The sequence below is a fragment of the Streptopelia decaocto genome, assembly GCF_964273445.1.
Source record: "Streptopelia decaocto genome assembly, chromosome: 6".
NCBI classification, from domain to species: domain Eukaryota; kingdom Metazoa; phylum Chordata; class Aves; order Columbiformes; family Columbidae; genus Streptopelia; species Streptopelia decaocto.
The window spans coordinates 3,672,388-3,697,375 of NC_138660.1; the positions used below are offsets into that span (position 1 = coordinate 3,672,388).

General features: G+C 37.6%; 1 protein-coding gene across 1 annotated transcript in view; it reads right to left on the reverse strand.

Annotated features, from left to right (window-relative positions):
• Nucleotides 1-9,130: 9,130 nt before the first annotated feature.
• BCHE (butyrylcholinesterase) overlaps nucleotides 9,131-24,988 on the reverse strand; it is a 29,869-nt gene continuing 14,011 nt past the window's right edge. Inside the window, exons 3-4 of the mRNA XM_082056129.1 lie at nucleotides 15,385-15,551; nucleotides 9,131-9,381 (exon numbers count right to left, since the gene is read on the reverse strand). Of these exons, the coding sequence (XP_081912255.1) occupies nucleotides 9,254-9,381; nucleotides 15,385-15,551 (295 nt within the window). The 3' untranslated portion in view covers nucleotides 9,131-9,253. The remainder of the gene's footprint in view (nucleotides 9,382-15,384; nucleotides 15,552-24,988) is intronic.

The following is a 24,988-nucleotide window of genomic DNA, read 5'->3' on the forward strand; positions in this document are numbered from 1 at the left end:
AGAGCCCCGTCCAGCCTGGCCTGGGATGTCTCCAGGGATGGATGGTTCATCCACCACCTCTCTGGGCAACCTGGGCCAGGCTCTCACCACCCTCAGTGTAAAAAAAGTATATATTTCCTGATCACAATAAATGAATGCAATCTGGGTTTCAAACACCGAGGCTGTTCCAACTGCCAAACCTTCACTTCCCAGACTCAGAAATGTCCCTTTCCTGTAGCAGTATCATTTCTGCACGGGGCAAGTTAACAGCCTGAGTTTATCTTGCTAAAATTCTGTCAATCTAAACCATATTTATGTTGCACTCGAAGTCTACATCTGTCTTGGAAGAGACTAGGAAATTGGCAATGCAGAAAATTCAGTAATTCATGAGTTGTGTTCATAAAGTGAGAAAAGCCTTATTTCAGAAAACATGGGGGGGATTACACTATATATCCAAAACATGGCAGAAACCATGATTTTAATGTAGTCTGTGGAATGGAAATACAACCAACTTTCATTAACATTTGAAAAAGATCTAAGAATTTATGGTAATTGAAGATGGAGTGTCAAAGAATTTACCAGAGACAGATGCCCATTTCCATCGAAATTTAAGTCAACGACAAACTATTAAGATATTTTCATGAATTCCAAAGGATTGCAAGGAAAGTTTATGGGTACTTTTAATTACAATATTTGTTATCAATATATAGTTACACTAGTAGATATACCCTACGGAAAGATGGTATTTGTATGAAGGTGAAGAGGGTCAGAAAAAAAAAAAGCATGTTCTACAGAAAATAGGGAATATGAGTACTGTAATTAGTGGATCAAATTGCCAAGGAATTGCAAAAAGGATCAGAAGGTAAAAAGATAATTAGCAGGTCAAAGTATAGGAAGTCAAATGTTGAAATAAAGCAGTAGTGATACAGACAGCTAAAGGGGAATTATCGACCAATAATTGTATTGCTTTAGGCAATGTATGCTTTGCTAGAACTGTTATTAACAAGGGTTTTAATGGACTCATCTATTTTTATAAATGTGGAGTTAAGAAGGTCGAATGCCATGAATTCACTGTAGAGCCACAGTGTGTAACCTAGTTTTTAGGAGTTTGTAATACCAAGGGGAAACAGGAGGAACTGTGGCCAAAGTAGATGGTTATGTGGTCAAGGAAGCTTTCTTTGAATTTAGAAATAACATAGAGTGTGATTTGCAGAGATTTGATTCTTACAGCAACATAAATTACATAGTTTATTTGGGAATGGGTGACATCCTGGGCTAAAGACTCCGTGAATCCTCTCCATCGCCCTGAGTGACTTTTCTTCCCTCTGTGATTCAAAAAGCTTCAAAAGTCTGGCAATGGAAGACCAACAATTTTCATGCTACAGCACAGCTGCCCCACCAATAACGAGGTCAAATTGAAGGAGTGCTACTGGCAATCCAGGTGTTTCCAATTGTCCCCTGAAGTGCTGACTCACCAAAAGGGTGAGACTTCTCCCTAAGTGGGGATTTCAGTCCTGTTTTCATCAGCCCTCTGGGTCACAAGCATTGGTTCCTGCTATGGCTGGCAGCATGGGACACAGGCAGAGGTTAAGTAGGTGGAAAACATAGGTAAGACCCTGTTTTTACCCTGCATTTAACTGACTTCAGCATGAAGCGTTGCAAGAAACCTCATACTATTGCTGTTTTACCACTGTTTGAGGTAGCTAAAGCTGTTAATCTGCCATTATTGTGTCCTGGGATAGAGAAAAAAATTCAATGAGGTTTTCTTTATTGACTTCCTTGCTCTGAATTGTTGTCAAATTGCATTTCTTGGGTCCAATCTGGCTGTTTCTTAGACTCAGACTAGAGACTGGTAGGCTGAGTTTTGATCAAGATCCCTCTTTGCAGTTCTGGACCCACAGGGGATAGTCACAGGCTTGGGAGCTCCTGAAGCAGTTGGTTGTCAATACCCCTCTCTAAATAGGAGTAATTGAATATACTTATCTTAATATATTTAATAATACGTGCCCTATCTGAGTGGGGATAGTGATGGGAACTGCTACAGTGGATCAGATTTATGGCACAATTAATCTAATCTGTTGAGAGCCTTGATGAGGCAGCAGAGAACCCTGAGGTGAGCTCAGTGTGCCAGTTTTGCCAGGGGTTACCAGAGGATAATTTTGGTTTCTGCTTTGATTTTTCAGAGTCCTTTCATTAGAGAGAGTCCTTTCATAAAAGAAATATATAAAAGGCAAAGTAAACAATTTAGTGGCATTTTTAGTTAGCATCTAATGGATTTTCCACCAAAGAGGAGTACATAAATACAGTTTGTCCACAGCTTTATTCTCCCATTTAGTTTGTCATTAAGGGGGGGAAAAAAAATAGTAAACACCTTGTAGATTACTAAGTGATAGAGAAGATTGAAAACGTCAGTCAAAGGAACTCTTGTGCTTCTACTGAAGGCAATGACAAAACTTTAGTTAAGTGAAAGTCACTGACAAGTCTAAAAATGGGAGTGCTGAGGTCATTCCCAAAGACTGATGCAATATAAAACTTTAGTTGAATAGAGGCAAGTGCGTGTACATAAGTATATAGTTGCAGTTTTGGTTTGTAATAATAATTCCTGGAACCAGGATTACACCTGCAGTGAGAGCTATAAGATTAAGCTCTTTATAGAGCAGAGGCTGAGAAAAAATACAGCTATCCAAATCACGGTAACACTGAAACCAAAACATGAAATGAGATGAACATCTAGATTACAAAAGATATGTTGAAAGATGATGAAACAATATTTTTCTGCAATTCTAACTCCTAATTAAAAGAAGTTAATATATTGGTTCTAAGCCAGGAAAAATGAGACATGGTTAGTGTTATTTATTGACTGATGTAACTCCTGTAAGCAGTATCTATAAAATTTGTAGTTCTGTAATTAGCGAGTGGGAAGAGTTTAATATTTCAGAAGTGTCACTTTGGATGTGTGATTCCAGCTGGTTCCAAGAGTCCTAAATAAGGTCCATGTGAATTCCTTCCTAAACAATTCCTGATACATGACCAGTCACATCTCTTGTTGCCTTTCTGGGTTAATACCCTAACTTACCTCACATGTGAGATAATAAAATAAGATCAGTCTAAAAAATCACTTGAAATGTATCTATTTTGCAAGAAATGGTGCTGCATAGGCTGTAATAGAGAGAGGATGATGAGGTACCCTGAAGTGATTAGACATGCTGCAAGAGGGAATTTAATTTGAAAGATGGAGAGGTGTGGAGATAACTGCTTTCTGCCTACACACTTTCACCACTACTCAGTATAACTGAGGACTAATAAATACTTTATAAATTAAAGAAATTAAGCACAGCACTCCCAAACTGTGAGAACCACCTGCACCATTTGTACATTGTTCTACGAATAGTGGCTAAAATGTTAGCTCCTGCAACTGCAGCATATATTAAAACAGAGCAGAGTTGGAAAGATCAGAAGCTGATGTTCTTTTTCCAGGCAAATATATGGATTTAGAGGGACTAGATACTTTTAAGGTTTGAAACAACAATAATTTCCTGGCTATGTACAGATCCCTTACCAGAATGACAGTATTTTTTAAAATGATGGTGATATCTGTAGTGACCAGGCTCAGTAAATCCCAACAGACCAACCCTCACAGCCTCTGCGAGTGTCCTCAAGCTGATGTGATTCTGTCAGTGCAGAAACTTTTGAATAGTTCACTTTTGCATAACAGACCTTGTGCTGGAATTAAGTTGCCTTTTTCCTCCTAATTCTCCTCAAACTATCTGAAATCATTATGTCACTAAACCCCCCTCAGCCCAGCACTTCTGCCTAGAAGCCTTATTTAAGCTCACCTGCAATCCAATTAAAAGCCTCTCAAAAATTCACACCTGTGCTAATTGTAGATTCACATCACTGCTTTGTAGTCATTAAGTCTGTGAGTTTAAGTTTTTTATGAGTGCAACTAATCTAGTTTATCAACAAAATGCTGGAAGGTTTACGTGCTGAAAGAAGATAATCAGTATTCATGCTTCAAGATTTCAGCAGGGGTCAGGAAGGAATTATCTTGTCTTATGAAGCATTTCAAAATGGCTAATTATGTTTGTTCATAAGATTTGGTCCAAAAACAATTGAAATCAGAGTAAAAGCTTTTGAACTTTTAACTGTGAATGACTAATTTAGCTGAGGTGTTGATTTATATCAGAAAGTCCTGTGATCATGTTGTTGTTCAATAAAAACCAAAAAGATACACTTTGAAAGCACATAAAACAAATAACATATAAGCCTCTGTGTTGCCAGCAAAGGTTGGAAATATACTGTTCACAAGCAGCTTCTGATGCGCTTATATTACTCTGTGTGTGTGTGTGTGTGCATAGATGTATATTCTCTAAAAGACGTGATTTTAAAGCCACTGTTCTCACAGCTCACAGAACCAAGTCGAGGTTGTTAAATATTAACCTTGTGCCCAAAGTTTCCACATACCTCTTGTAGTTCCCATAGATACGATATTCAAAGTATCTAAAATTTCCTATTTTGATGGTGGTTTATTTTTTTTTGTTTGAGATGTCTTCACCCTTATACAGCAGCAATCACCTAGCAATAGAAAACCCAACTAGAACTTTAGACAGATGAGGCCAAGGAAAAACAGCAATGAGAAATTCTTGTAATTCAGCCAGGAACTTTTTGGTTTTTTTCTAATGGGTTCTTGCTCCTGGAGTAAATCAACAGGCATGTGTCATGTACTAGAGATGGATCAGCTGTGGTAAACATATCCAGCTGCACATATCTCTGCCACAGGTGCTTGGTTTAGACTCTCTGGATGGCCAAGAGCAGTCAGTTTTTGGCAAGTGCCCATAGTTGCAGGGACTGGAAGAGAAAAGCTTGACAAAGGAGTCAGCTGGCACCAGCGCTTTCCATAGCAGCCCCCAAGCCTGAGCCAAACCTGATGGCCTCATTCCTCACCCCGTATTCTGAATAACTGTCAAATTCCTAAACCTGTTTTGCAATCTAGTGAGGTTTTTTTTGGCTGGAGTTATCGGAACAGGGAGACTGGGATACTTAATACCTCTGGGTACAGTACTAAGCCCTTCAATTGTTGATTGTTCTGGGGCAAAAGTGCTTGTGCAGGGTTTTCATAGTCTGTTTTTTTAACGCCTTTTTTTCCCCCCTTGCTGCTTTTTCTTTTCCCCTTGCAGCACAGGCTGCTCTTTGCTCCCTGGACACGCTGCAGGTGTATCTGCAGTACAGTGACGTTTCTTACGTCCCTCTAAATAGCTGCTACTGATGTTGCAGAACTGGTGCTGATCTAGTAGAGAGGCATGAGCCATAATCAAGCCTGAAAGAAAATGTCATGATATTGACAAATACATATCTCTCCACTGTTATGTTCAGATTAATCCAGGTGATATCTGCAGATGACAATGGGCCAAATCACTTGCTGATGATCCATTGTGATAGAAACATTAGAGAGGCCTATAGAGGTCATATTAAGCTTGTACATCATGAAATATATATACATTTTTGACGATTCCATCAGTTTTTCATAATTTAAGATAATTCTCTCCAACACTCTCCTTAATTATTAAAAAAATACTTATATTCCTTATGTCGCAAAGATACGATTCCAAATGTGAGCTGATATCCTTGCTATTAACAGAAGCATCTGAGTTGTCTGCTCATGAAGATCTAGATTCTGCACATGTATCTTTGTGTTTATAGAGCATTAATATCTGTTCTACAAATAGCCTGAGCCTCTAGTGACCACAAAGGGCCAAAAATTCAGGCTTCTACTTAAACAGAAATTTGACTTTATCAGTGTGATAAACCTAGAGCAATGGCCAGAGCTTAACACAGCAAGGACTAACCACCTGTCCCAAAAAATCCAAGCTAGAGTGTAAAATCTGTAATTAGGAGGAAGTTTTTTTGGGGGTTTTAGTTCTGTTAGAGAAAACCTTTTTGGTCTGAGGACCCCTGTTCAAAGCTGGAAATCTTCAACCTTTCTGGTCCAGCTCTGCAGGTCAGACCTAGAGCAGGTACCTTGAACATCCCAACTCTGTCGTTTTTCAGCACCCCCACAGAGACACAGATGGGATGTCACTGAAATAAGGTTTTCCTGAAAGCTTATATAACCCAAATTCCTTTAGACAAAATATTTAAAATGCAAGAATTGGTGTTTTTAATTAAATGGAGGTTTTTCTGGGAGATTTCTGATTTCAGTCCTCTTATGACTGTCACTAAAATATGTGTGAAATGTCTAGAATTTAATCAGTGTGCTGGTAGCTTATAAACCTAATGACAACTGGTTTAATGCCAACATTTTTGTTGGCACTGCGGTTCATTTTATTATAATCTTTCACCAACTCTGGCACTAAATTCAGAATTCTTGCTTCAGATATCAAGAATGATAAGAAAGAATTAACACATTTTCTCTGGTTTCACACAAAAACCTTAGTTTCTGCCTCTTTTGAGCCAAAAGAGAACTTCAACTATGTTGCATCTTCAGTGAGGTCTGGGTGAGATCTCTCTCTAATATCTTTTTAAGCAATGACACGGTATCCTCAAACAATTTCCAGCATAAATTTGTTTGACCTTTAGTTTGAAGCTACCCACAATGTGGACTGATCTTTCTTCACTCTTCATTACCTTAGCTACTCACATCCAAGTACTTAAGGCTTTCCTACTTTTGCATGAGTGTGGTATATGAATATATGACTACGTGATATATTGATTTCATATGAATGATAAATGGAGATATTATTTCCCAGCATATGAAAAAATATGAAGCTAGCAATTTATTCACACCAAGAAAATCAGTAAAACCACAGTTCAAAAAGTGGTTTAACCTTTGTTTTATTCTGCTTTTTCCCCTTCCTTCCACCCTTATTCCTTCTAAAGAACATCACAGGCATCATATACATACTGTGGAAAGGATATCAGTCTTCATATAGACCTTCTCCAGCCTAGCACACAACACAGAGGACACCTTCCCAGCAAAATATTTTATAAACTGCTTTGCGAGCTGCCCTTCCCAAAGGTTATCTTTGTATTTTAATTAGCTCAGATTTTTTTTCCCCCCATTGATTAGGCTGATTAGACAGACAGATAGTTAAATATGGCTAAGAAGTAGTTATCAAAAGAGACAAATGCTGTTTTTAAATGTGCTTGGGTGTTGCTGGTGTGACAAGCACCCATCACATCTATGAAGCACAACCCATAAATAAATCAGGGAGTGCCAGAACTGGCTCAGTGATGGACAGAAAGCTCATCCTTCTGGCTTTTCTTTTTATTTCAGTAGCTCGTCACTAGCATGAGGAATATCTGATAAATACCCGATACACTGTAGGCTGACGCAGCTCTCCATTAATCTATTAATAGCAGTAACTGTGCTAATATTTGTAATGAGCTAATTACCTGTGGTATAAACATGAAGTGCTGCATAAAGAGGGCTTTTTAATCCCAGATAATTTCAAGTTTTAATCAGCTTGCTCATAAATGATTGGGTTTTTTGTTTGTGTGGGTTTGATTGTAGTCTTTGGAAATACTGTGCTGAAAGGTGGTTTACCATAATTTAGTCAGGAAATGATTGTATTCTCTCAGAAATAATTGAAAAGATGATAAGCCATCATTTCTTGCAGATTTTGGCCTTTCTGCAAAAAAAGAAAATCCGTTCAGTGCACTGATCTTGTGTGGACAAAGTGACTGCCAGAAAGAGAATACTCTCTGTTCATTATATGGATCTCTTCAGACTACTCAATTCAAGAAGGAATTTTGCAAGAGCTCACAATGACTAGAACAGAAAATAGATGCATTGAAATGTTATTACATTTACAGAAAGCTTCACGATAATTTATTTATGAGATGGGTTGTTGCTTTTACATGCTCCTTATGTTTATCAAATTTTTGGCATTTATTCTTCCCGGTTGGGCCAGTGATAAGCAGCTCCTATTAAGGTGTTATTCAGGCATGCAACTTCCAACCCCATCCAGAAACAGGGAAGTAGAAAGAACTATCCAAGAGTTGTGGGTTTGGATTTTGTGTGTGTGTGTGTGTGTGTTCATGGTGTGGTTTTTGTGTGTGGGTGTGTGCGGGGGGGGTTTTGTGCTGTTGTTTGTTATTATTATTATTTTTGCTGTTGTTGGTTTATTTGTTTTGGTTTGTTATGTTCAGAAGTTTCTACCTACTTGAGCTGAATCTGTTAGAAAGGGCTCCAGGAGATGCCTACTTGCATGGTAGCCAGAGCTCACTTGACCACATTAAAAATCTGGGTCCTTCCCAGCAAGGTCACAAGGTCCGTCTGAAGTGATGTCCTTCCCAATCGTCCCCAAGAGGACCAAGGGCTTTGCAGCCAGGTCCAACTCTCCTGCTGAGCTGGCTGAGCAGGACTTTCATGGCTGATTTCTGATGAACCTGTTGACACACAGATCAATACTCCTCTTCAGGTACAAAAACTTGTCCATCATTTTCCAGTAAATGTGGGGTTGCCCCTTGACTTGGAAGCAACTTGGTTGAGAAGAACATATCATAGTTGGAGCTCACCTCCATAGTGGAATCATTTACTAGTTGAAACCAATGGGGAAAACTGAGTTCATTGCTTTGTCGATCTGTAGGTCTTTGCTCCTTGAAAATGAGGACAGCAGAAGCATCAGTTTTTCTGGCTTGTTTCACCATTGCACTTGCACGCAGAGTGCCGATGATTTAGCTTGAATATTCTCCACCTATGGCTTTGTCTTACACGTTTGGCCATAAAAAAGAAATGATTTGGGCTATAATGGCGGTCTTAAAAGTGTTTGGTCTAACAAGAAAATATCATTTGGGGTGTGTGTCCAGCGAAGTTATTATCTATTTATGTTTATGTCAATTTAATTATATTTGAAGTGAGGTTTAGGTGTAGTGCATTTCAGCTAAAGATTAAAACTGATTGTGTTTTGCATGGCAATAGTGTAAAACACAGCTATTTCTATTAAAAAAAAAATCCATTTCTCTATAACAGATTACATTGTTTCTTTGAGGTGTGAATTTAAGCAGCTAGTGTTTATAATAATATGTACATCATGAATCTTCAGACTTTAATCTCTATAGTCCTATTTAACACAGTGCAGCTTCAAAGAATATGAATGTCTTATAGTTTATTGAGATAAGAAGAAAAATATAAATGAAAGATCTTGGGAGTCAAAATTATATCCATAACATCTTTTAAATCTGCATAATATATTTAATGCTAGATGTCTTAGAAAGCTACCTGTATATTTATCTGATGAACAGTAATACAGACATACTGGAAAGGGTAAACACATTAATTAGTGCCTGCACATCTTTCCTTCTTGCTAGTGTAATCATTAAATTGATTTTTCCAGTCTGACATGTAATTGTTCCAGCGATGGAATCCTGCTTTCCACTCTTGTTCTGCCTCATCAATATTTCCTGTAAAACATGAAATGGGTTACATTTAATCTAAATTTGAATCTCTTTATATGCTAATTGAAAAATAATTTTGATTATCAACGTTACTTGCTCCAAATACAGCATAGGATGGTCTTCTGTATCTTTCTTAAAAATGAAAATTTAGTGTTTAACACTTTACATTGGGAAGGAAAGACTGCAAAGTTATTGTCCTGGAACACTGCAGGATAATAAATATACTTATGTATGGGGTTGTTGCCTTTGGCTAATGCTTCTGTCCATCTAATTTGTCATTTTAAAGCCACTTTTTTCAATCCTCCAAATATTCCTTTGGTTCAGCACACTCCACAGTGAAACCCACACACCCTGCACACTATGATATGCAAACTGAGATAGTGGCTTGTGAAGATGCCGTGTAATTGAAGCATTGTTCAAGACAACAGTAGCCTTGCCCTTGGTTTCAATGGATTTCAGTGAACAGCCAGGATTTTGCCCTACTATGGAATAAATCCACGAGTTTAACGCGTAAGGGGCAGAAGTTTGGAGAAGGATATTGTAAAATGTGTGCTGTGTCAACGCGAAACCATCTTCTCTTTTCTTTCGAGTCTATAAAGCATTTGCCAGCTAATTCTGTGTCCCAAGGCAATATTTATTGTCAAATCTGTTATAGGCATCAGAGCAGAGGGTGAGGATGAGAAGAGTAATAAAAATAGATCATTTTACAAGGTTCCCAGAGTATTTTACAGACAGGGATCACTTCCTCCAGTCCCAAAAGGTAACTAATGCCAGGGAGAAATGCAGTGACCTTGCAGGAACAAGCCATACAACAACCAAAGGAAATATTACATATGTAGGCTTTATCACATGCTGTGGCTTATTATTTTGGATCAGTTGTAGACTTTTTCTTAAAGTTTAGAAACCATTATATAACCTGTGAATGCCTTTACTCATTCTGGACTTAATTATCTTGGTGTCCCGTATTGACATATCTTGCTTCCAAAAAAAGATCGGTAAATGTGTTCATGAGAAAACAGTTCCATGGTTTCTTTATGCTCTTTTGACTTTATGTTCTGCTGCAGTGGAGCACAGACCTTTTCCCTCCATAAATACACCATTTCCTCCTTTGTTATGATCTGCCAGTGCTGCAAGTTTAGCTGGTTATGTGAAAATGAAATACTTTTGTGTTTTACACATCAGTAGAGAAAATATTCTGGAAAGACAGTTAACAGAATCAGAGATTAAGTTTGGAGAAGCATCCAGTAATTTGGTTGCTTATCTGCAGTTTAGCTCAACATTTCCAAACCGTTTTGGTCTAGAAATCCAGATGGCAGTTTAATGAGACTTTGAAATGAGAGTTACATTACTTCTTGGTTTCAGGCAGACAAGAAATAAAACTAAGATACTTTTTCATGGGGAGGTTCTATACTTCTGCTTCTAGTCAAGAGGTAAATTGTGAAGAACAAATATGTTTAAAAAATTAGCTATGTTCCTCTTGCCCGAGTTCAAAGATGTTATCCTGGTTTTGTCTATGTCTCTTTTCCTTTCTCTTTATCTTCCTTATCCTTCTTCTGATCTAAAGGAGAGGGTGGAGGGAGGGTGAGGGGTAACAGAGAGCATCTGTCATGGTTTGTTGTCTTGCTTTAAGACTTGACAGATATAAATAAGCTTTGTTACATCATAGATCAAAGATAAATTGTAACATTTTTTTTGCAGGCCAAAATTGTCATTAACTCAAAGCAGATTGGTAATGCTGGTAACAATAAAACCATGTTTTGATTCCTAAGCTATGCAGATGTGACTTGCAGAACTATGAGAAGCCATGAACAACATTTTACTTTCCTGACTGTAAGAACTTGCCTTTGCATGTTTCTTAATTTAAAGATGTAGCTGGGGTCTTGGGTAAAGACCAAATTTTCCACATATTTCAAATGGGTGTATGAAACAGTAATAGCATCATTTGGAGAAAAATGCCTCAACAGCATTTCTTGTCTTATTCTTGACTATGGGTATCAGTTTTATTAATCTAGACAAAGCCTCCACTTATGAATTAAAATACCTTGTTCCTTCTCTTTTACTCAGGTTTAGATGTGCTTGAAGTCTGACCATAGACAGAAACTGGAATACCTTTACACACACATGTTCCATTAAAAGCCACTGTTCTAGAGTATAGATTAATGAAGCATTTCAGCACTACTTAAAGATCACGGCAAAGAAGTGAGTCAGCTAGAGAAAGATGAGAAATACAGAGTAGCCACCATTATGAATCTAAAAGACAAAAGGGGGAAGGAAAACACTGAAATAAGAACTTGGATTCCCATTTGTTTGCTTTTTTTTTTTTTTTTTTTTTCAGTGATAAGATCCAAATTGAAGTCACAAGTCAATGCATCCCATTATCATCAACATCATCAATCTCTTTGAAGCAACCACCCGTGACTTAGATGAGCTGACAGGAGAGAGAATTCTACTTGACCAATAGTTACAGCTGAGAGCAGTGGATACTGCAATGTGATAGTGGGGAAGTCAGCTAACAACACAGGGAGCTGATTTTGCTGTCTGCAGTCATTTAGGCAATCCCAAACTTTGTAGTAATACTAATCAGCCTAACACAGAGCCCAGGGAAGTTTACAGGGAGAGAAGGGGAGGTTTCAATAGGCAATGAATAACACCTCAGTGCTCAGGTCCCAGTATAACAGGCAAAAAAAATGAAAGGTGTGGTGTATGTTGGCTTATTTTTATGTTTTTGGAATCTTCTCTGGCAGTGTCAGCGCAGACAGCTGGCCTTTCTTTTCTTTCCACACAGGCATCCAGCCCTTTAATGGTGTTGTAGCAGAGTTAAATTTATGTCCATACCATCATTTGTTGAAGTGCTAGATGTGCCAATAAAGTGCTAATCTTAAAAGTATTTTTGTGGTATTAACATTAAGATTGGGACAAAGGCCATGTAGTTGTTACAATATAGTATGATTATTAAGGGATGACAAGCTGGAATCATTTTTTCTGTCCTCATAAATGTGGGTGCCTGTAAAGTTTTTGATTCATTAGTACGATAAACGATACGAATTTATCTATGCTGTGAATTTTCATGGGGATAGTTTCTACACAAATGTTCAGAGAGGAAAAAACAAATAGAATCTATACTTCAGTATCTTTATTCAATGTTCTTAATCAAACACTCTAAATATCAGTGTGCTCTTAACCACAACAGTATGTGTGTGTGTATATATATATATATATTTTTTTTTTTTTGGTATATGTATTTTTAAGGACTTCAAGATTGGTTTCTTTTTAACTTTTGGTTTTTATTTTCTTCTTCCAAAAGTCAATAGAGCTCTCTGGGAGATGAAATATTGTAAGGGCTTTTATCTCTCCTGTGACCTGGGATGCAAGGTACTGAAGTCTGAAAGAAATCAGGTTGTTAAGGTACATATTTTATTCCCCATAGGTGCACTGAGCACAGTCTGGTTTTGTCAGTAGGTGCAGTAGTATTGGTGGGGTTATTTTTGACTAGTTCACTTTTCTGTGTCCATAATGAATACAGAATCTAACTCTATGGAAATTGAAAACTAATTCTGTTGGTGAATTTTATAATTAGTCACATTTTTTTTTTAATATTACTACCATGAGTATTTAGCTCCATGGAATCCAGATATTATTTGGAAGATCATACTAAATACGATCATTTTGATTATTCACTGCTCAAGAGGTTCAACTTTTCTCTATCTCCACACTGAAAATCATTTTAGGGTTGTTTTAAAATATAATGTATTTACGTTACCTACTTTGATCTCTATAGGCGATGTATGATGCAGTAATATAAAATAATAAAATATGTATTAGGCACACAAAAATAGTAATGGAACACAAATGGAGAGCTCGGCTCCCTGCAGCTTTCTATAATCAAAAAGCAACAGGCATATATAAATAGTTAGGGCTCTAGATGCATTAATGATTGTGTTAAGGAAGTAAAACCTAACATAGATGCTTTTGTAATTAACATATGATTGCTCTAAAAGCTACTTAAGAGTCACTTGCTGTTTACTGTTCCCTCAGTGTGTTTCTTTTAGAAGCAAGTCATCAGAAAAAAGTTCTGCTTGTGTCTAGTTGGAACTGAGAGCCTGTGTAAGGCACTTCTAGGTCCAGTTTACCTGGTTAATGATTATATTATAATTAAGCTAGATGCAAAACAACGAGCTTTGACTCAGGTCTTCAATTATATTTTTATATTTTGAAATCGAAGAGGAAAACATTGAGAAATCTTCCAAAATTGTACAAAACACTTGTGATATATAGGCCAATATTTTGTATGTGGCTGTTACTGTTTTGTTAGCGTGTGAGGCTTATTTCTTTCTTATCAATTTTCTCAATCTGTAACCATGACAAATTTTTTTGGAACGTATCAGATTTTGTTGCTTGAGGAAAATGGAAAATTTTGAACCGTAAACATGGCAGGGACCAAATATTTTCTTCTCTCATCCATTTAACTGCCTGAAGGAACCTGTCTTACCCAGCCTGTTGTGGGAACAGGGTTGCTCAGATGCTGAACACATTTGGAGTTGGCCATTATATGCTGAGAGGACCTCAGGAGGGATAACAAGTCTTGTGCCAGGAGTGGATCAGTAACTAAGCAAGTGGTTCATTACCGAGCACATTCATGTCAAATTCTGACCTCTTGGCACAATGAGAAATCCCCAGGCAATTTCTGCAAAATAAGTCAGTTTGATTGTACTCTTAAAGTTCTACCTGATATAATTCCACTTTGTCTATCTGAACTATAACTTGCAATAATGATAACATAAAATTCCCTTCTTGTTCTCTGTTATCTTATATCATAACCTATTAAAGCAACCTTCTTTTTCTAAGAATGTTTCAATGGAAGAAGTAATAGAAAAGATAGACACTCAGAAAATGAGAAAATACATGTATTTATGGCATGCACTGTCCTTTGGGCATAAAAGGAGATAGGAAATCCAAAATAATATTCCAGTGAAGAGAATTATTACAATACAAAGTATTAGATCATGTTTGTAAGCAGAATTTTAAGGTTTCTTTGTCAGAATTGTGTAAGATTGTATAGGGAACAAATGAAAAAAACTGTATTTCTGCTACAATATTTCAAGGACTGACAGATGTAGACACGTGGCAAAGCATCACTTTTATAAATTATTCATTTTACCTACTGATTTTGTTTCTCTTGATTTAATTGAAAAATATCTATTGAGAGGGGATAAAAGTTGAGCAGTTGTAGGAATAAATTATTTCCAAAAGAATCATCTGTGCACTGTGAAATTTTACATATTTTTAAGACTAACATTCAAACAGAATCTTATAGAAAGCATGTAAATTACTAATTAAGATTTAGAAATGGTATCTTATTGTTTGAAATTAAGACTTCCCCCTGCCGTGTCCCCTCAGTCAAACTGCAAAATGAAGCTTCAGAGCTGCAAAACCACTTCATAAAACCAATTCCTTTAAAGTCCAGAAGCTCGGTCTGTTTGGGTTTTAGAAGGACATTGACATGGAGTTTCTAAAGGAAACCTGAGTCCTTTGTGTTCCACTGAGCTTAAAGACACAAACTTCCTCTTCTATTTTTCTGGGTAGTGAAATGTCATGAACTCATTGTGTATACGGTCAGGTACAAATCAGTTCTATTTTGCATAGGCAAATCCTGAAGTCTCTTGGTTGTTATCAATGATTGACATTCTAGAAATAGAACACAATCTCTTATGAGATGTGGAACAGAATCCCCTTTTGGCAACAATGACGTGCTTAATATCCTCTGTGGATTAACTGTATAATAATATAATCCCATAAATAACAGATAATATTATCCAAATATAACATCCCATAAACATATCTTAGGCACATAATGTTAGACACATTAAACCCTCACCACAACACGGGCAGTTTTGTCGAACACCTGAGCATCTCCTGGAAATTCAGATTTAAACTGAAATATTGTGTTAATATCAAGCAAATAATCCTTCTGCAAAAGTTATATAAAAGCATCTCCAAAAGCATATTTACCTGTCATTTCCAGAACTTTGGGGTAAAAAATATTCCAGAATCGACACTGTTGGGCACGTAATTTTGTCAGTATCTCTGGAGTGTCAGTATTTAATGTCAAATATTTTTGTTCAGTGCTGGTGAAGACTGGCCATCTTGTTCCATTAACCAAGGTCCCATTTGGAGTTCTAAATGAGAAAAGAAACATTCCATTTGGAGTGAGAAATTACCTCAGCATGACAATAAAGCATTATTTGTTTTTTATTTAACAGTTATTTCAGTTTGGAATTACTGAAGTAGACTTTTGTAAGCAACAGGGGAAAAAGGAAGGTATCTTCTATTTAACTTCATTTAGAAAAAAAGAAAATTATTTATATTCCCCTTTTGGAATGTTCTGAGTTGACCTACAGGAGAAAAGTTAATAAACAACTATATACAAACTATACTTGTTGAATTTGGAAGTTCTCATGGAAGCTGTAAATTATTATGGATGACTCAAGAGCAAGCTAACCAACCAGTTTAGGAGGCTGAGTGGTTTATGTTTTTAGCTTGAAATAATAGATTGGACTTTAATAGCTCAGATGAAAAAGCACGTAAAGCTAAAAATACTGTCTAAACTTTGGATGACAGCTATATTGGGAGAGAAAACAATTGTTCTTTATTAGGAAGGAACAGTTCCTCCTTGAAGTACGCTGAGCCCCAGCAGTGGAGTGCCAAAGATGAGCAATCTCTAATCTTTTGGAAACTGGGAAGAGATACAGAGTGCTCAGCCCTTTATAAAACAGGCTCTGCAAGTTAAAGGATCACAGCTGTCAGTATTAAAATTGTTGTGATAAATATTTATAATACAACAGAATTTATAAGGTTCTAGGGACAGATGTCTAGTTTTTCCCCTCCAAAAAAGACAATATGCAGTATCTAATAGATAAAAAAATAATTGGTTCAAGTGTGTGGAGGAAGAACAAAACAAGGAGCATTGCATAGGGAACAAGTGAAACTAAATATGACTTTCAGGAAAAGATGATTTGTGACTGTTTAAGGTATTAATTTATGTTAGCTCAGAAGAAGTTAAGAATATAAATTAAATATCTTATTGCAGTGCAAGCAGGAAGACTAATTTTATTTTCTAGAGGCTGATACCAAGGAATCTGGGGTTTAGGGCAGAACAACTGTATTGGTTGATTCTTGGTGGGATAAATGAAGGAGCACTATTAGCTAAGTCAATTTGGTGATCTCTGCTTCACTTTTCCCCAGGACTCTTCCCAAAAGCAGAGGTCACAGTGGGGCCCGCCTGAGTTCCGCTTCCCAAGAGTGGGAACAAGTTGTCAGGTGTAGGTGGAAGCAACCAGAACACAAGATTCAGCTGTTGAAATAATATCAATACCTCTTAGTTCCTTCACAATGAACCAAGTTTTCTGCCCGTGTTCTAGTATTCTGCTTTATTCTGGAGTCTTTAGCACCAGGTGTCGGCTGGTTACAGAAATCTGATGTTAGAGTAAGGGATTCAGCATGTCATTTCCTGAATTGCTCACTTCTTTACTAATTTTTCTTTACTAATTCAGCTCTGATTAACCTGTGGCACCCTTCTTAACTGCACATTTATTTGTGGCTCATGAGAATGGTGACTTAAGCAGAGCTGACTTGCACTTCAGTTCAAGATCAAAACGCTAATGGTGCTGTCAGTACTCATTTAACAGCTTTTATGCTATGAAATAAATCATGACATTCCACGTTATAATTTACATGTGTGGGGGGGATTACACAATGGCTACAGATGTATTTTACTAAAAATGATTGAATGAACTGTCAGAAGAACACAACATTTTGGAATTTGTGAACTTTCTGATTGTGACGCTCTCCCTGCATTTCTAGGAATTTTCTTCTTAACACCATTATTGAAAATTTCCCAAGTTAAAAAGTACCTCCAAAATAGAGCAAAGCAGATCACAGGAGTATAATTTTTAACTGGTAAGAACAAGGCATATTCATAACCTCATTGTTCTATCATAATCACTGTTCATTCCTTCTTGCTAATAATTTCATGATGGGAATTGCAGTGCCCAGAACAAGCTGCAAAATTCACTGTTCTTTGCACCAAACTCAAAGTATGATAACATCCATATTGAAAATTGAAAGTATTGTGGGAACATCCTTCCTGAACAGAAAGGAATCCAATACACTGCACAACCTTTTCTTTGTCCGTCTGTGTTTGGATGGACAATCTTTGCTGACAGATTATAGAAACTCGCTTCTACCAAAACAAAGCTCAAAATTTCAGTTGAAACCTCTATCTTATAGTCTTTTATCAATTCCTCAAACCTCTGTTCTTTCATCTGCTCTTACTACTTAGTCAACTCTTCTCCAGTACGTTCTAGTTTTGCCAACCTCAGTGTTGTCAATGGGGCCTGAACGTGTCCCAAAAGGGACATGTGTCTTCAGGATGGATCTACCTTGTTAAACACTAATCGCTCTTCTTTGACCTGTGTCCATATCTATATGCTCCAGTCAGGAAAGACTCTAATTTTGTTTAGGGAAAATGTGACCTGCTTCACTGAATAGAAAGAAACCAACTCTTTTTCTACATGGATTTTAATGTTTGTAGGAGCAAGTCTTATAGCAACTATGAAATACAATTATTTGAATTACTCATAGAGAAGAAATGTAAGAGGGAAGGAAAAATCCCATACAAACAAAAAAAACACAAAAGCACCTGTGTTTAAACTTCAGTGTAAACAAAATGTTTCATTATTTAAGCTACTTTTTTCTTTGCATAAGCCCTGAAGTTATGCACTGGACTCTCTGTACTCTCTGATAGTGGTACAGCAGCTCATTTATAGTTAATGAAATAATTCCTTAAGATATGTCTTTAAGGCAACCAAACTTATTTTCTCATTAAGTTGAAAAACAGGGTATCTTTTTGAGCTCAGTTTCCAGTAAAGCCGCTCTTATGTTCTACCTTTATACGTATGGGTGCTCTTGGTGAAGTTCATGAGCCTTTTTTAATCTTGTGCTCGGTGGAAGTTGCTTGGAATTACTTACTGTTACTAAGATCAAGTTCTTCCCATTTTGGGTATTATACGTCCATAATTGTGAATAACATTTAATTCTCTCGACTCATTTTATCTTAAACATACTAGATTTGACATAGGAGTGAAGAAGGTTTTAGAGGAGCTTATTTATTGATAATTTCTGTATATTTAATGTTCATCTTCAATAACTTTAGAAAGTTAATTTGGTTGAGATGGAAAATGCAACAACCTGAATATAGTTCTTTTAGTCACAACAAATATACTTGATTACTATTCTCTTTTATAAAAGCAATATAGCTTGAAATGCAATATTAGCTCACTGCATGTTTGTTACATAGCATTCCTTTTACAGACAGTTAATCAAACACATAAACACAACAATTTAATTCACCATCTAAGTCTTTTTCTTTTAGTAATCATTCATGATATAAAGTACCCATAAAATATTCACTTTATTTTTGTGAGTGAGCTCTGAATAGTTTTCACTTTGCTGTGGCATCACCATTTAACAAAGATTCTTTTGCAAAGTTATGTTTTCATATAGCTCAGAAAGAAAAATATTCTCTGATAAGTTGCTTGAAAACAGTTTTAGGCACCATTTACCTTCCTAATGAGTGTTGTCAATGCTAACCGTACCACATGCTAGCTTAGATTGTCCCAGGCTTTCACTGTATTCCTATTTAGCTGCTTTATTTGTAAATGGATCAGGTTAACATGTTGTGTGTTTCTCTAGAGGAAAAGAAAAACAAACCCCACATCATTTTAGCCGTCTAACACAGATGAATTACACCAAACCAAACTCATGAAGACATTCACAGGCTGAAACACAATTTTACTTCTAGTCCCCAGTAGCCCCTTCCTCCAGACAAACAAATATTTGTTCTGCCTGGCTGAAGCTGTTCATAGAGATATTGCTCCCTGTGAGGATGCACACACTAATTTCACCTGAGCAGTGTGTTATTGCTCTTAATTGTCTCTTCTACTGCAGCTGGTTCCCTCTGACCTGCTCTGAGAAGAGCTTGTTTGCCTACAGCTCATTCCTCCGTGTTGTGTGGAGCAGCAGAACATGGCCTCTCCATGCACAACCTGCCTCCCTCCTGCTCTCAACAGGGCTGCACCAACCCCACCAAAGACACTAAGTTCGCCGTAAAGCAATTTCTTCCTCTGTACCTTCTGCAGGTTGTCACCAGCCTGGCATTCTGCTGGCATGTGTCTCGTTAGCTGAACCGGTTGCCCGCTGAGATTAATGAAAAGTTATGAGAATGCCGCTGCACCCTCTGCTTCCCCTGTGCAGCATGAATTGAAATCAAATTAGAGACCTTTTCCTCCTCAGTGTGACTTTGACTTCACCCAGGTTGTAACTGCTGCTGTTCATTTTCAATTTGCCCCCCTTTTTCTTTTAAACAGCTGGCTTAAAGGGAGGAGAGAGTAAATGTGAACCATTTTTTATCAGCTTTCATGCTTTCTGGTAGCTATCGGGCAGTACCAGCAATCAGCTGTTTTTCATGGGATAGAGTTTTACAGTGTGTTGCCATGGGCACAAGGAAACAGAGAGGGAGAATGGCCTTAGAGCAAATGCAACAGCAACAAAAACCCTGTCTATTGCACATTTTTCCACAGTTGCATTGCAAAGCCTTTAAGAATCATGGAAATAGTTGGCTCAGCATCAAATAAGAAGCAATGCTGTAAGTCTTTCACCCCAGGAGTAGCTCTGGGGATGAGGGAAGGTTCTGCATGTGTCTGTGCTGCAATCAGAAGGAGCTGTCAAAGCTCAGGCAGTTGTACCCGAGGTGGCTTCAGAGCAGACGGGTGAGGGCTGCCAGCAGCACAGTGTGGTTTCCACCCCTGCAAACAATTGAGCACCTCAGTACAGGTATAAAACCTGCTAGGAGTGAATGAAATTAATAATCCTTGTGCCTGTGGAATTACATAATGTTCTGCTTTTTCTATGGCATTGTAAATTTTGGATGTGTTGTCTCCTATATACATTTTTCTGCCAAGTGAAAGGGAGTAAGCACAGGGTAGAGAAATCCAAGGTTCAGGAAGAATGAACAAAAAGCAGAGAAGACATTAGCTGGGCTATAGTATCAACAGCTGCTTTCAGTGAGTAAGAGTTTGGAAGCAGAGTTGTGGTATACAACAAAGACACCAATCTAGCAACTGGTACCACAAATTAAGCTGTCACTGCACCACAAGTAAACATACCTGCTCGCTTCAATGAAGCTACAGGTAGATTTAAAAAAAATTATAGGATGGTAAGGGCTTCTTGAGAACATCATTATGTGACAAGACCCTATCAAAACTCTGGCCTCTAAATCTTGCTCCTCCAAGGGCCAGGCTATGCCAGACTTTTGTGCTCGTTTCTGCAGCATGGCCAAAGCCTGAGCTTCTGCTGCTGGTGCCTCATTCAAGAAATGATCCTGTTGTCTTCAGAGAGTCAGGGATATCATACTCTTTGAGAAAAGGCCATGAGGCTTACATGCTAAAAATTTACCTCTGTTTTACAATTGCTTTATTAGTGGCTGTGTTGGGTAGAATGCCTCTGTTAAGCATACTGGCACTAAACAACATACCAAATCAAACTATGTTTTCTAATCCAAGCGGACAAAATATGGGGTTTTTGTCTTTTTGAAACATTTTGTTGTTTACCCTCTCATTTGGACAGAAGGGCACTCCTAATTAGCAGGAGAGCTGACGAGGAGCACCAGGCACCGCTCGCTGCAGAGGGGCGGGAAGTGTTTGCGGCATTAGTCAGGCAAACGCATCCAGATGTCTCGCATAATTTCTAAAGGCCACGATGCATGATATTTATACCTATGTTCATTTTCTCATTGCAACAACAACAACTGCCAGGTTAATATCAATTTTGGGCGGTGGCGTGATCCTCAGGGGGACAATGGTGTAGTGACAGTGTATGTTTGTGTAAGGATGGTATCTTAACAGATACTTTCCAGCCCAGTCCTATTAAAAAGCAGAGCAGATTTTACTGTTAAGTACTGGTTGAATCTTCTCAAACCCTCAAACAATTTGGCTTAGTGCCGGTTTCTTCATACCAGGCTATTAGTTTCAGATGACTCGCTGTTAAGTAGGCACCAGAGAGGGCTGTGAGGCTGGAGACTCAAAGTTCTTAACCTGAGGAGCAGTCCTGGCTATTGGAACAAAGGAAATGAACCTGTTCTGGAAACTTCCTTAGAAAGGTTGACAAGGGAAAGGATAAAGAAATATCTGTAACACCTGTAAAAAAACTTGTTAACTGTAAAAATATCTGCAGTAGCTCCAATTACTGTGTAAGTTTTCTGTTCACAGGTTGAGGTCTGTATAAATTTGAAGACCTCTCACTGCATGGTGTACATCTGATGCCATATCACCATCGACTGGGTCCACCTATATATGATTTAGTATAATGAGTTTACTCTTAGATTTTTGAAATTCAGACAGTTACCCCTCAGAACATTTTCCCAAGTCAATTAATAGTCTATCACCTGCTAAAATGGTTTGGAGGACTCCCTGGATGAAATCTTTACATTCAGTTGTATAGTTTGAGGCTTTCAGTTATTAGAAACTGCAAAAGCAAAGACAAGCTGACAGGGGCACCTTTGTGTTCATTATACAAAGTTTATTAATTGGCCCATTTAGAATAACAGGGCAAGGGGAAGTGGCACCCCTACATAAGAGAACTGGAAAGCTGACACACTATCATTTCACAAATACATGTATTACTTTTGATGTCATTACTGCTACCAGTTGGTGCTCTTTATACGTGATACCTCATAACAAGTTACCTTGCTAGTTTTCATTTGAGACAGGTCTTCAGAGTATTGCCTAATACCAGCTAATCACTAACCATCCTATTTATTGAACTGATGGACCCTCTGTACAAATGTGCTGCCACACTTAATGTTTTATTTTTAAATATTCTCTTAAGGTCTTTATCTTTTTATATTAATGGGAAAGACAGCAGCTATCTAATCTGTCAGCTGAAAAGGATGAGTGGTGCCATTTGTAATAAACAAGCCCTAAAAACTACCATACCTAAAGGTGACAATTCAGACAGGGGTACTGTCAGCCTGTGCAATACTGAGTGATTGGAAAACATCCATGATTATCTGTTTCAACCACTAAGCTTCCTTGCAGCCTCATGGCATGAGCATTTTCAGGGTATCAGGCCTGTGCTGTTGTGACATTATGAAGGGGAACTAAGAAAAAAAAAATTGGTCATATTTTAAACCATTTTTTTATTTATTAGAATTTAATACTTGTGTCAAGATAGTAAACAGATTCTGAAAATCTGTAGTAACTAAATCTTCCTCATTTACTTGTTCCTTAATATAATGCAAAATCATTGGTCCTGATTCTGTGCCATTTGAGCCTTACTCAGATTTCCTCTGTAAGGAATGAAAGTGCTCATAAGATTAAGTAGTACAAGTCTGAGAGAGGCTGCAGATTTAAATCCTCCAAATTAATTTTCTTAAGCAGCTGTTTATGGAAAGCTCATTATATTCTGTTGTGCTCGGTTCTCACAGATCACACACAAGTTAATAATCTAGTGACTATGAAGTGCCCCAGATCCACAGCAAAAGGAAACTGCTTTGCAAGTTTTCTCGTAGGCAAATGTTATTTCTTCTGCTGATCCTTGAAGAAACCTGTAGGATTCAGCTAGCATACTTTTTAACTGACAGAAACTGGAGAACAACCTGTGCGTCTAGTCTTTCTTACACCTTCACAGGCTAAATAAAGCTCAGGATATTCCTTCCAGATTCCAGCTTGGTGACAGCACTTGTGTGTCTTAAACTATAAATTATTGTGGCATGCGCTATTACAACTGATATCAGTTTCAGGAAATGAAGCAACAAGCTGCTGCTGCTTTTTTGGTCGTCTTGTGCTCTGCTCAAAACAACCTCATGAAGCATCCATCAGGTTGAAATGATTGTTGCATGTGCATGTCTTGTTACTTATTTGTGAATTCCTGCTATATATAAGGGGTTGACAAGGTAGCTCTTGAGGTATTGGCCATAAATAATATATACTATTTGAGAAATTTAAATCCAGGATGTTCTGCCTTAACATTTTGGGCATGCTTGCAATGCATTTACGAGCTGAGTGCCTCGAATCCCTGGCTCCTGTATTGGAGTCTGCTCTGGTATGAGGAGTAACAGTGAGCTGGGTCAGTCGAGCCAGAGCTAATGAGCCCTTCAGACCCTGGCTGTGTAATTTCAACCTCCTGAGCCCACGCTGGCACTTCTGCACATAGGTGTCCTCCACTGTGAAAATGTTCCAGTAAAGAAAGCTTGGTGCTATTTCAGGAACCACTGCCCCAAACTCCACTATCTTTATAGTATATGATGAGACGTCATTATCACACAACGTCTGGAACAGCAGTCCCACTGCTCTGAGAAACTTGAAAATAAGTTAAAATGTCCTCTCCTGAGCAACAGATAAAGTTGAACGTGGCCAGACCTTTCTCTAAATTTAGCTTTAATTAATAATGAAGACCATGTCCTCTCAGCAAGTCCATACTATGGTCCTAAAATGACATTCAGAGATCCCACAATATCTCAGATGGTACATCTCAAAAAACAAAAAACAACAACAAAAGACAAAAACCAAGAACAGCAACAAAAAACCCCAAACCACTCAATAATCTTCAGCCTAATGGTATGACTTAGAAAGGTTTGAAATTAAATTCAGTTCAGGGAAATACATGAAATTTTGACATTAGTATGGAGACAATTTTAAATCACCAAAAATATGTTTTATCATGTCTGGTTTTAAGAAATACTTATCACTCAGTGTGATGCTCAGTCTCCTTAAGCTGAATGTGACAGGTGTCTAATATAATGTATGTATTATAGAACACATAGTTGCAGTCATTTACACGTTTAAATTCTGTATCGTGATAAGCAGTAAAGAATTTTCAAAGTTATTTTATTCTTTCTGCTTAACATGTCTTGTGTCTGATGTGTTATTTTGCATGATGTTTGAAGACCAGTCCAGCACTTTTTGAGGTGAATCAGCTTACTAGTTAGGGGCTGATCCAAATCCCAACAAATGGAACAGATTGATTGACGCCAAAAGCTTTGGATCAGGTCCCAGCTGGAGAAACACCTGTAGCTGTTTACAGAAGAAGTTTCTTTCCTCCTGGACAGAATTCACAATGATGATTTCACACCTTCTCCAGGACTTGAGGTTCTGGTGTGAATATTCACAGTTCATATTATATCATTAAATAGACATGAGAAAGGTTTAGTCCTTTATTCTAAAGAAAGTATTTTGTAAGATCCTTATGCTCTTTTGTATGGTGTCAGTTTTAGTTTTCAAGGCCCACTTTTCAAACTTATATATATATAAATATTTTTTTTTTAAATCTGGGCTGCAACATTATATCAGATTAAACTATATTTTTTAATATTTCTTGTAGAGGTTGAAGAGAGCTATTCGGATATGGAAGAAGGTGCTGAACCCTATTTAGACCTTGAAGGAGGAAGTAACTTCCACAGAAGGTAAGGAAAAGAATAAGCAGACAAGAAAGGTACATGATACTTGCCCTTTTACTCATCCTCTGATACTGGCTTATCTCCTCTACAACCTCACTTCTT